General features: G+C 42.8%; 1 protein-coding gene and 1 long non-coding RNA gene across 4 annotated transcripts in view; one reads left to right on the forward strand and one right to left on the reverse strand.

Moving 5' to 3' along the window:
• The window catches only part of Kif27 (kinesin family member 27), a 73,298-nt gene extending 68,781 nt beyond the window's left edge, over positions 1-4,517 (forward strand). For all 3 annotated transcript variants that reach the window (XM_021654275.2, XM_060380566.1, XM_060380567.1), the window contains one exon: positions 2,534-4,517. In XM_021654275.2, the coding sequence (XP_021509950.1) occupies positions 2,534-2,994 (461 nt within the window). In that variant the 3' untranslated portion in view covers positions 2,995-4,517. The remainder of the gene's footprint in view (positions 1-2,533) is intronic.
• Positions 1-13,369, reverse strand: part of LOC132653143 (uncharacterized) — a 48,268-nt gene that overhangs the window by 31,472 nt on the left and 3,427 nt on the right. Inside the window, exons 3-6 of the long non-coding RNA XR_009590878.1 lie at positions 8,323-8,506; positions 7,994-8,149; positions 6,467-6,557; positions 2,478-2,592 (exon numbers count right to left, since the gene is read on the reverse strand). This is a non-coding gene — a long non-coding RNA (uncharacterized LOC132653143). The remainder of the gene's footprint in view (positions 1-2,477; positions 2,593-6,466; positions 6,558-7,993; positions 8,150-8,322; positions 8,507-13,369) is intronic.

The raw sequence follows: 13,369 nt of genomic DNA on the forward strand, positions 1-13,369 counted from the left end.
ATATATTAGCTCCAAATAAAAGTTGTTTCAAGTAATATCTTGGGGTAGTATAAATGCTGGACTTAGTTCTTGCACAGTGTGTTAATAAACTGAACCTCTTCCCTCTTTACTGGGAGTTGAGCGTTGCACCTCACACATGCTCAGCAAGTGTGTGCTGCGGAGGTTTACCTCAAGCTCAGACTCCTGAATCGGCCCTGCGTTTATCACATTTTACTTCAAGTACTAGTCATGGTTGTAGTTACACACTTATTAACAGTTGAGGAATATACTTGACTGTCCAATATTAAAATATGTAAATTAAATATATAAGCTATATTAACATAATACATAAAACTGTAGGAAATGATTTTTATTAATTGTCTGCTATGTACCAGTGGCTTTTGCTGTCTTTTAAGGCCCTATCTATTGTTTGCCTATATTATAGGAATTAAGCCTTCTGATGGCTATAAGCAATTGTACAAAGGAGATGGCTCAGTGGTTAGGAGCTCTAGCTGCTCTTGCTGTGGACCTGGGACCCACATGGCACTCACAGCTGCTTATGACTCTAGCTCCAGGTCTGACACCGCTGGCCTCACACAGACGCACAAACATACAAGATTTTTAAACACTGTCCAAAGAAGGATACAATGAAAGTAAAAGTGTATGTATTTCTAAGGTCAGTCCTAAGGCAGACCTCCAGAAATTAAAAAACTCTTGATCAAATTCAAAGATATTTCCTAATTAAATGTACATATATAAAATTAGCCCCTTAAAAAACAGAATGATTACCATGACAAAGTACTCCGCAAAAGTCAAAAGTTCAATATATTTTTAAATAAGACCTCAAAGTAGGGAGGCAATCAAGTTATATAAAAGGTTATATAAAAAATACTCATTTCTAGCTGTTTTTCAAAAATAATTTCTATGACTAGAAAAAATCAACATCTATACAAACATATTCTAGTTTATAATCCAGGGTTTAAAACAATTGACTTTGCAAAGCTATGAGCTTGATCCCTGGGGCTGCAAACCAGAAAACATGAGCTAGCCACTGATCCAGATCTTCACATGAACTAGAACACACACAGAGGTGACCATAGTAGTGGCTCCTAAAGTTTGCTGTGCATTCAGTCACCGGCAAGCTTAACACTCGCCTTGCAGTCAGTTTCTGGAGAAGGCAGCCAGGCCTCTTATTCTCAGCAGCCATAAATGAGTGAGTCCACTTGGACTCTTTCCATTATTATTTATTGTGTGTGCATTTATGTGTGGGGCCTGGTGGGGTAACAGCGCACAACTTGCACCAGTCAGTTCTGACCAGTAGTGTAAGTCACTTTTCAAGGCAAGCGCCAGGTTGAGGGAGAAGTAAAGCTTGTGTGGGCTTCAGTGCTGCCAGTGTACAGCCTGTTTAAATTCTGTCTTCACGGGGAACAGTATGCAAAGCGCTGGCAAGGCACACTAAGGTTGGCAATTATTTTATCAGTACTAACATTAGGGATTTCCTATAAGCAAGCTTTTGCTATTCAATCTGTTATAATTAAAGACTTCTGAGGTCTTAGCTCTTCATTCACTCTTATCTATTCACTGACAGTGGAAGTTGAGGCCCATCTCACAGAGTATAGATAGGTAACAGAATATTGCTGTCACGCTAGGGGCCAACCAAGACCAGATGTTTATATGTGTACGTGATGATGTGTGCCTGGAAGTAAGGGCAAAGCCAGTGTTGTGCCAAGCTGCCTTTACTTGGCCAGGACTTGGAATTAACCAGTAACGAGCCAAGCAGAGGACAAATGTAAGAGAGCTATCAGAGACACTGGAGAGATGGCTCACTGGTTAAGAGCTCATATTGTGCTGGCAGAAGACCCAGGTTCAGTTCCCAGCACCCACGTCAGGTGGCTCATAGCTGCCTGTAAGTCCAGCTTCGGGGAATCTGACACCCTTTTCTTCAGCACTGCACACACATGATGCCCATACATACATGCATCTAGGACTCTCATATATATATAAATGAATAACTCTCCAGGCTAGAAAGGTGGTTAAGCAGTTAAAAGCAGTGCCCACCTCGTTTGGTTCCCAGCAACCACATGGCAGCTCAAAGTCATTTGTAACTCTAGTCCCAAAGGCTACAGCACTCTCTTCTGCTCTCCACAGGCTTCATACGTATACATTAGGTATACAGACACATGCAGGCAAACACCCATACACATAAAATAAAATACTGAATTATATAAACTTAAAAGTTAATAATTACTTCTTTAAAAAGATTTCAGAGACACAAAAGTACTAAGATCTCTAGAGAATATCAAAATTACTAGATGATTTTCAGCTTTAATGAGGTAAAAAAAATGTTATTCATTGCAAGATGTTAAGTGAATCACAAACAAGTTACAGTCACACATCTATTTGTCTGAAGAAATCATTAAAGCAGAAATCTGAAAGTGTCTTGTCTTACTTGTTTAGTGATAATGATGCAGTTTGTTAGCATATTGTGGCAAAAATACCTGGTTTTGAGAAGACAGTGTTTGCTTTGTCTTGTCTTTTGTGGGCTTCTCTCTAGACTGTGATGCTGGAGATGGCGCTCTGGATCCAGAAGAGGCAGCTGCGCTTCCTGAAGAACTAAAGTGGGCATCCAGAACCGAAAATACAAAGTTCAATGGAGGAGAAAGACAAGTAGACAATTCTTCAAGCAGCTTAAAAACCCAGCCCCTGCCCCAGATGACTCTGGAAGGTGGCGCAGACACGCTTGCAGTCTGTGGCTCGGTAGCACCCTCCAGTGGCCAGCTGTTGAGCAATGCTGATAACCCAGAGGCCCATCCCTTCGCACAGTCTCAGAGTCCACCACCATCCCAGTTTCAGCTCCTGAGGAATATGGGGCAGCTAGGTGTCAAGCCTGTCAAACTGTGTCGCAGAGAATTACGTCAGATTTCTGCTGTGGAGCTGTCATTACGTCGCTCCAGTCTTGGAGCTGGAGTCCGATCAGTGACTGCTGATTCCCTTGAAGTATCTGAGGAAGCCTAGTGACTTCAAAGCATAAGCATTGAACAATAAAACTCTTAATTTAGTAAGTATGTGAAAAGATCCTTTCTTCTAACTGACAAAATTAAAACTCAGCGTCACTAGCTCCTTCCTGAGATACAGGAAAGGGAGGTTAATATCCTTGTGTACTATTACTGTATTTTAGGGTTTAATATTTCATAAATGCATTTTTGAATGCTTCATATATTGAAGGATATCTACCTATAGGTGTACTTAAGTTCTTTTCCAGGAATATTTGCTTTATTTTTCAGATAAATTTGAAGAACAAAATTAAGACTAAAAGACCCTTCAAATGTATATTATTCTGTAATATAAAGGCATATTGTAGAAGTGCATTATAACCCTGAGTATTTGAATGTTAAAGTGTAAGTATGTTGCTACCCCAATTGTGCCAGTTACCTCCCTTCTGTGTGTGTTTTGGTACGATGAAAATGTTTGCCGGAAGTGAGCCTGTGGGCCAACGTACAGTACAGTAGTTAGGATCCACAGAGACAGCATGCCAGCCTTAACTCTAACATGCTATCTTTCGTTTTTATAGTTATTTTTATATTCTTCATTTAACAATACAATACAATGCAGATGTTCACCTTTATCTTGCCAATGCATTCTGCATCACCTCTCATACAGTGCCAGCATTGTGAGACATGTCTGCAACTTCCTGGAATAGGGAAACTGATCATACCATAACACTAATGCCTGCATCACACTGGAAAGGGAAATGATCACAGAGTAGCACAGGCCTTCATCATTCTAAGGAAAGAAGTCGAGTGTGAGGAGAGTGGCTGTGTGGAATGCATGGGTAGCGCATCTGTCTGATAGGGTGAAAGCTGAGACCTGACCACCTCAACTTTCCAGCTTCACAGGCTCAAGGGCATTGGGGTGTAAATATGTACATGAAATCTTAGTCAATTTTCTCCTGGCAACATCTCATTGTAATGCCCTTAGTATTGTTTTGTCTTTTGTTTTATACTTTCATGTGTAAACCAAAGCTGGTTTTTGGACTATTTAGAGCCAGCAGTAAAAGTACCTCACAGATGCTCACTCAGCTCCCACTGAGTTCTCTCCATACTTCCTCACTAAGTCCATTGTTAAAGCATGTCGATGACGTCTATGTCTACACACACACCCACACATGCACACACACACACAAACACACACACACACACATACACACACACACACACACACACACACACACACACACAATATCCTAAGTCTCATGGCAAAGCACCAGTGCCTTCCACAAAAATTAACAGTTATATGTTAAGCTACATGTGGTGCCTCATGCCTTTAATCACAGCATCTGGAGGTAGAGGCTGCTCTACATAGTGACCTCTAGGACAACAGGACTACATACATATATTAGTAAATATCTTTTTACTAATGAAGGTCTTAATTGTAATTCATACAAGAATGTGTTTTCATACTAGAATCCTTCTTGCCCAAGAAATTAAAACATTTATTTTACCTGTTGAAATAAAACTTTTATTTATTTTTTATTACAATTTATTCACTTTGTATCCCAGCTGCAGCCCCCTCCCTCAGTCCCTCCCAATCCTGCCCTCCCTCTCTCTTCTCCTCCCATGCCCCTCCCCCAGTCCACTGGTAGGGGAGGGTCCTCCTCCCCTTCCATCTGACTCTAGTCTATCAAGTTTCATCAGGACTAGCTGCATTGTCCTCCTCTGTGTCCTGGTAAGGCTGCTCCCCCATTAAGGGCAGGTGATGAAAGAGCCAGCCACTGAGTTCATGTCAGAGACAGTCCCTGTTCCCCTTACTAGGGAACCCAGTTAGACACAGAGCTGCCATGGACTACATCTGTGCAGGGGTTCTAGGTTATCACCATGCATGGTCCTTGTTTGGAGTATCAGTCTCAGAAAAGACCCCTGTGCCCAGATTTCTTTTGGTTCTGTGGCTCTCCTTGTGGAGCTCCTGTCCTCTCCAGGGCTTTCTATCTCCCCCTTCTTTCATAAGATTCCCTGCACTCTGCCAAACCATTTTTTACACTAACAAAGCATTGTAGTTATGTAAAACTACAATGATTTAATCAGATAACACAAATGTAAATGATTACCAAGTAATGAGGATGTTTTCCCTGTTTTTATTAAACATTTAATTTGTATCTTGTATATGCTTTGATAAATTCATTCATATACCTAAACATTTATAATGTCCCAAACAATGTAACAATGTAATCTAGATGTAAACAGTTCATTCTAGTTAGGTTGGGATGCTTATGATCAAAATGTAGGGTACCTCCCCCCCCCAGTGCAAAGAGTTATACTCTGTCATCGTGTTCCGGGGCGGCGGTGTGTGTGTGCACATGCTTGCTTGTGCGTATTCACTATGCATGTGCCTGTGGAGTCAGTGACCTTCCTTTATTACTTTCCACAGGATTTTTTTGTTTTTTGAGAAAGGGTTTCTCACTGAACCTAGGCTGGCTAGTCAGCAAGACCCCAAGCAAGACAAAAGACCTGTCTCTTTGTCCCCTACCCCCACACCTGGCTTTTTTGTGGGTGTCAAGGATCTGAATTCATATCCTCATGTTTAAGCAGCAAGTATTTTACCCACTGAGCCATCTCCACAGCCTGAGTTTCTCTGTATATATAAAATGGATTTTGTTTTGTTTTGTTTTTGTTTTTTCAAGACAAGGTTTCTCTGTGTAGTATAGCTGTCCTGGAACTTGCTCTGTGAACCAGGTTGGCCTCACATTCACAGAGATCTGCCTGGCTCTGCCTCCTGAATGCTGGGGTCAGCTCATGGCTATGAGCATGTGAGGTACATGATCTGCCACTGAGCTGTGTTCACAGTACACTTCATGCTGCTTTAGTCTAATTTCTCTTCTGATGTAATATTTTGGGTCCTTCAATCATTCATATCCTTATAAACTCAAGAGTTCAAAGAGTCAGCAAAAATATATATTGATTTCCAGTGACACAGACTTTATTTTCATTCACTGTCACTTTATTTATAAACATGCAGCAGTAAGGCTGTGCTTCTTTAAGAACAGGGACCTCATGGCTGATTCTAATGGGATCCGATCACTCCTGAGGGCAGTTCTGTGCTCAGCCGAGGTTCTCAGACACTACATGGGGATGGTACACACAGGAAATACAGGTAGAGGACCATTCATATCTACAATTCTTTCTGCTTCTTTGGAATTTTTAAATTTACTATGCGTACTTTACATTTAAAACTAATAAGCTGTAGGCTGTCTTGATTTTCCTAACATTCTCAAAACTTTGCAAATGTAAGACTGAGGTCCTCTGCAGTAATTGTCTACAGCACACGAGTGTACACTGGTTTTGAGCCTCTATCTTTGGGTTAGTTTACCACGTAGAATGGGGAGTCCCTCCACCCATCGACAGCTTTCCCGCTGGAGTTGCTGCTGCTACTGCTAACTGACTTTTCAAGGGACTTACTGTTTGTAAGTTCTCTACAGAAATAGAGGCCTTACCTGCACCAGGGTTTCTGCTTATTTCTTTCCCTTAGAATGAGCCACTCACAGGCACCAAATTCTGAAGATGGTATTTGATGATTATGACAACCTTTGAATTGAACCCAGAAGTGGAATAATCAGAACAAGGGAAATTATGGAAAAGAACTTCAGAGAAACCCTGACGTTATATAGTGTTTTAATGTTTCAAATAGTTTTCATTTGCCCCCCCACCCTAGACAAATTTATTAGTTTAAAAGAAACCTTCCAGGGCAAGGAAGTTGTATTTGCCTTTATGTTTAGGAAGGTCCTTGTAACAAGACTCCAGACCTTAGCAGGTCCCAAGACCTTAGCACAACTGACTCCATGGCAGAAGTGTCATTCAGGCTGTAAAACTCAGCACACAGCACCACCTACCAAAATATAAACAAAGACCTAATCCATCAAAGTCCATAGTTCTGGGAAAATTTCTAAATGTACTAACCTTGCTTTTTGGCTTCTGTAGTTCTGCTCCTAGCTAACTGTTCTTGTTAACTGAAATATGTCAACCCAGGACAAGGTTTTGTGTTTAAAGCTCACCCTGAGAAAGCTGGGGCTACACTGTGATCCTAGCACTAGTGCAGTTGGTCCCTGGCTGGCTACTAAAGACTTCCCACTGGGTTACATCTATGTTTGAGCAGTCTTCTCTGGCGGATACAGCCCACAGCAATAACCAGGCACAGAACTGCCTTTATATGGAGTGGTAGCAATATAATTTGAACCAGAAGATACTAAATTAGACTTAGGCGTTATGTTCCACTGGCTAATTCTAACCAAGATCTCCACTGGGTTATCGCTCCTTTACTTTATAAGACACAGCAGTTTCATAGCCTTCACTCTAATGTGTAAGATCCTTTATGCTCAAGAACAAACCACTCAGAAAAGTAAAAAGTTTAAAACCTTTTAAGATATGCTTGTCTTTAAAGTAGAACAAAGGAAACTGCTTTAAAATTATTCATGATTTCTAATTTCAAGCTTATTACAGTATATACAAAAATGTATGATTTTTCAAACCTAGACAGGTAAATATTGTTCATTTGATTTTGAGTTGTCTTCTTTTTATAATGCTGGAGACCCAAGGTCTTGTGCATGTCACACCAGCACTCAACATTGAGCTTAAAGTGTCCTTTTCTCCCTCATGGTTCTAAGTGTGTGTGTGTGTGTGTGTGTGTGTGTGTGTGTGTGTGTGTGTGTGTAAGAAAGAAAGAATGTGCACAATTGCAGGTGCCCAAAGAGGCCTGAACCCTGCACTCTGGTTGTCTGAAAAAGCTGCAAGGTTGGTAACAGCTGAACCATCTCTGCAGCCCTAGCGTGCCCATGCGTTCTCCCTCTCTCTCTTCCCTCCCCCCTTCCTCTCCTTTATTCCCTCTCCTCTCCTCTATCCTTTCCTCAGTCTTCTCTCCCTGCCCTTGCCCTCCCCTCCTTGCATCTTTTCTTCCTTCTTCTGGCAAAGTTTGCTTCAGACTCTTGATTCTGCTAGGCCCTCTGGAGCAGTCACCCCACACTCACCAACAAAGCATCTTACATATTGTTTTAGAAGACTTGTCGCCTGGCCCTGTGCAGGTTATAGGCACATGGTACTTCCCCCTTCAGTCTCCACCAGGGTCCAGCTGAGAAGACACAGGACCAGGCACAGGAATACAGGGAATAGCACAGAAAGGTTTACTGAAAGTGTTTTATAAACCAGCAAAAAATAAATAAGTAAATAAAAATAAGAAAGAAAGAAAGAAAGAAAGAAAAAAGAAAGAAAGGAAGAAAGGAAGAAAAAGAAAATGTATTTGGAAAGGATTTCTTTTTCTGACAAAAGGACAGAAACACCCAGGCATCTGTAAGCTTACATTAGCCTCCTATGGAAGACACCCATGGAAACACCTCCTACAGAAGACTCATAGTGAGCTGTGTACTTGCCATTTGAAAACACAGCCCTTTATTCCCAGCTGTCTAGGCAGAGGCAGGCTGATTCAGAATCTAAGCCCAGGCTGGTCTACAGAACAAATTCCAGGACAGCCAGAGAAACCTTGTCTGAAAAAAATTAAAAGAAAGAAAAGAAAATTAACACAGCCCAACTTTTATACTAGCTTCTTTTCCTATGGTTACCATTTACTCAGGATTGCATAAAGACCCCTTAAAAATTGTGGGAAAATGGAAGCCATTCAGTTGATGCCACCAGAAACAGTAATATAAAGGAAATTAGTGTGAAGTGATTTTACAGTGAAGAACCAGAAAGGGTCGATCAAAGCAAATATGATTGTAGACAAACCTGATGATTCACTTCCACTAAGCGTATAATCTCAACTATTTTACTTAATTTTTTTCTTTATTAAAATATCCAGGTGGAGAAAAGCTCTTCATGATTACAAACAGTAGCCATTTGAGAGGCTGAGCTTGGCATTTACTTTTGTAAATGAAGGCAAGCAGCCTTCGTTTGTTTTGTCCTGATCTACAAGGAGATTCAGAAGTAATCAGATCAAATTTGACGTTACCATGGTAGCTGTCATTGTGGGTTTTCAGAGGGAGCTCCTTCCCGTTAGTGTGTGCCTATCTATCGATGTTAATATCTCTGGTCAGAGTACCCAGGACCCAAGCAGGCACACTGTCAGGAGGAAACTCAGGGTAGTAGAACCTACAGTTTTAAGAGTTCTGTGGGATTGTGAACCAATAAGAAAGGAGGAAGACTTCCACAGACTTCCTGAGGGCTAGGAAAATGGCTCGGTGTCAGAGTGCTTGCCTCGCATTTACAAGGCCCTACATTGAATTCCCAGTATCTCACAGAGAATTTAGTGTGTCCCACCACGAACAAGCAAGGTAGATATTAAAGGCAAACTTTTAATATCTGGTCCTTGGGACCAGAGACAGTAACCTGCTTGTTTTGGGTTTGGTTGTTATTGTTTGAGACAGTCTCACTACATAGACCTGCCTCTGCCTCCTGAGTGCTGGGATTAAAAGTGTGTACCACCACGCTCGGCCTCTGCTTTAGTTCTCTTTAAGTTTCTTTTAAATATTTTACCTATTATTCCCCCTGCCCTCAATGCACATATCCCAAATGGACAGTGGGTGAGCTCTCACATAATACAGAACATGCCATTCAAGTCAAGAGGCAGGCTCAGCAGCTCACCTAACTTCTCTGCGCGCCCCACTGCTGCCCTCGAGTACTGTAGTATTCTGGAAGAGGGGAGGCTGTCCTTGTTGAGGTTTCTGTCTTTCCTTCTAAGTGGATTATATTTTAAGAGAAGCATTCGGTCCATAACAAAGGAGCTGAAGGTAGAGGGGCCACATACCTACCCAATTGCATGCCTGTGTGGCTCCCTCAACAGTTATGCACTTGTCATAACTCATACCTTCCTCCTACCCGCTGCCAAGCTCTGATGTGTAGCCCAGGCCAGCCTTGAACTTGTGATCTCCAGCCTCCTGAGGCTGAGGTTACCAATGTGAGCCACTAGGCTCAGCTCACAGACCATCCTTATTACCTGATGTCCACACTTTATATGAGGGTTTACTATCTAAGTTTTACATTCTAAGGGGTCAAACAACTGTAAATACAAGTTTTCACCATTACAGCATCATGGAGAATAGTCTCACAGGCCCAAATAAAAATCCTCAGTGCTCTGACGAGTCACCCATCTGTGCTAACTCCCGTCAATCACCTGTTTGTTTTAATTAGTGTTTCCATAGTTCCCCCAGAATGTCAGGTAGTTAAAACTGTGTAGCACACAGTATAATTGTCATGGGACTTATTTCCAAATATATACCGATTACATGAACATCGCCCATGGTACTTCATGTACCAGTCAGCAGTCCACTGCCCCACTGTGTCGTTAGAGCAGCTTTCCACAGTAAAGGATTCCTTCCGTTAGGCCTCACAGCAGCGGTGTCTGCAGTTCTGCTCCCTGCATGCCTGGTAGTGTGTGTGGCAGAGCAGATGGGAACCACAAAGCAGCACACTCCCTTCTCCCTCAGCGTCATTGGCTGGTGGGTGAAACTGCTATCCTTGAGCAAGCACTCTGCTAGAAACATGTTTTCCTTGGCGTTTATAAACCCTGCTTTTAGTCTGTCTGCTTTTCTCTATAGCTATCAGCATGTCATCTGTGTCCTACCGGAGTTGGGAGGTTACGTTCACATGGTTCAAACACACCACCGCCACCCCATTCTGGAGACTGGCGCTCTGCGGATGCACTACTCGCTGGCACCAGGGTGGGCCTGTTGTTCTCTAGGCCTGGCAGTCTTCCTAGGGCCCCCTAGGCTAAGGGAGTTTCTGCTGTTTATCAGACCCTCCTATTTTCATGTTTCTTGATTTGTACCCTTATTTGAATGGAGTACTTCTCTCTGGTAAAGCAGATGGGTATCAGAATATTTAAGAATTTGGTCTGGAAAGCTGGCTTGGCAGTTAAGAGCACTTGCTGCTTGTGCTGCTGAGTTTATGTCAGCTTGACATAAGCTGTACACAGGTTTCCAGTAAGGTCAGGCTCAGGAAGCCTGTAGGGGATTCTCTTATTAGTGATTGATGGGAGAAACCCAGCCCACTGTGGGTGGTGCCACCCCTGGGCTGGTGGTTCTGGGCTCTTCATAAAGCAGCCTGAGTGAGCCATAGGGAACAAGCTGGTAGGCAGCCCCCTCCATGGCCTCTGCATCAGCTCCTGTCTCCAGGTTCCTTCCCTGTTTGAGCTCCTGTCTGACTTCCTGCAGTAATGAACAGTGATGTGGAAGTGTGAGCCAAATAAACCCTTTCCTCTCCAAGTTGCTCTCTGTCATGGTATTTAATCATAACAATAGTAACCCTGACTAGGCAACTGCTCTTCCAGAAGACCAGGGTTCTAGTCCTGGTATCCACATGGAGGCTCACAGCCATCTCTATCCCAGTTCCAGGGGATCCAATGCACTGTTCTGGCCTCAGGGCGCTGCATATGTGTGGTGCATGGACACAGATGCAATCCAAACACCATACACACGAAATGATAAGGAAATATTAATTTCAGTTTTTAAAAAAACTGACATCTTTTTTGTGCCTGTGCACTGGTTTTATTAAAACCCCCTCCCAACCTTATTCTTTTTAAAAGTTCTTGTTTTTCATTTAGGCTGGTCTTTCATGCAAGGGGCTTCTTCAAATAATATGTACATTGTCGAGTATTAACCTACATTTGAAAGTCAGTGATAGAAATCTAGTGAAATCTCTGATAGTGTGGATAGCTTCACTGTAAGAGGTTAAAAGTCATACTCCTCACCACAGTGCCCCAAACCTCACCTTTAGAGATCCCTTCTCTTGGGCTAGCTGGTTCCCACTCCAGGCTAATCAGCTTTGAATTATGGTGTTAAGTACCTAAGGTAGTAGACAACTTACAAAGAGAAACTATTTTGTAAGTTGTAAATAATTCTGGCTCAGTCTTGGAGGTCCCCAAATGACCTGGCTGGCCCCTTTGCATTGGGACAGGAGCGTTTTGCAAGTAAAACCACTTACTTCATTGCCAGGGGTTAAATAAGGGAAGATGTAGAGTTCCGTTAACCCTTCAGGAGCTGCCCCCATTGACTTAAAGACCTTCTACCAGGCTCCACCTCTTTAAGGTTCAACCAACTGCCAAAAGCACTGCCGTGGCAACCAAGCCTTTCATATGGGGTTTTGGGGGGAACAAAGAGAAGCTCTTTCATGTAGACACATAAGTGTAGTAGAGTTCCTGTATAATGGCTGGGATAAGTTCTGAAAAGCAGATGGAGAGGTGCTTTAGTCATGGACATCACAGAGGCCACTTACACAGACTAAGGCAGCTAGATGTCATTAGGCAGCACTAGCTTGGTTGGCTGTTTGGTTGGGTTTTTATTTCTCTGTGGTGGGATCTCGCTTGCCTTGGACTCTTTGTAGCTTAAGCTGGCAGCAAACTCATGATCCTGCTGCCTCTACCTCCTGAGTACTGGAATTGCAGCTGGGCAGCCCTGTGCAATGCACAGGGCTTAGGAGACCTGTGGTCTTAGACCACTGCTGTGTGCGTGCCGTGTTGCTAACAAGACACTGCACACTCATAAACAGTAAGTGCATATTCCTTTCAAACCCCTCATTGCCTCTCGACTCTTTGACCTTTCCTTCTTCAAAGGTCTTTCTCCTGCTGGTCCCCTATTAGTCAGCTATCATCACAAGGAGTACCTGAGGCAGTCAGCTAAAAAGAGAAAAGGCAAACTTCAGGAGTCAGTTTTGTGTGCTCTGGTGCATGACTCACTGTTGCCTTGGAGCCTGTGGGGAGTATCATGGCAGGGAGCAAACTTCACAGCCAGAGTACATTGTATCTTAAAGATACCCCCAAAGATTCTGTGCAACAGGCCTTCACCAGATAGGCCTCTGGGGAGCCCCTTAGGATCTGAAGTACAGCACACATTCTCATTGTCACAGCCACTCCTGGCACCCTGATATTAGATCCCTTTTAATTTTAATGTGTAGATCCTAAGTCCCCAACTGTGTTGTTTTTAGGTAATTTCCTGTAAGACCCAGGTTCTAAAAACTATTTAACCTGGTCTAGTGTACCAGTTTAGAAACCTTACCATATTTTATTTTTTTTAATGTTTATGGATGTTTGCCTGCACCTGTGCACCACATTCATGCCTGGTGCCTGTGGATGTCAGATCCCTTGAGACTGGAGTTACAGATGTTTGTGAGCCATGTGGATGCTGGGAATCAGACCCACCCAGGTCCTCTGCAAGAGCAGCAGTGCCCCTAACCACTGAACCACCTCTCCATTCCCAACTTTACCATATTTCTAGATGCGCCTTACCCTTTTAACCTTCCCTCCTACCATACCTGACATAATAATGCTCCCTTTGTTTCTACCTTCAATACTTCACCCATCTTCCCTATTACACTTCCTGGCCAACTCCCTGTCCTGCTTAGTGCCTGAACTGCCCACT

Source organism: Meriones unguiculatus, chromosome 3, assembly GCF_030254825.1.
Source record: "Meriones unguiculatus strain TT.TT164.6M chromosome 3, Bangor_MerUng_6.1, whole genome shotgun sequence".
NCBI lineage: Eukaryota > Metazoa > Chordata > Mammalia > Rodentia > Muridae > Meriones > Meriones unguiculatus.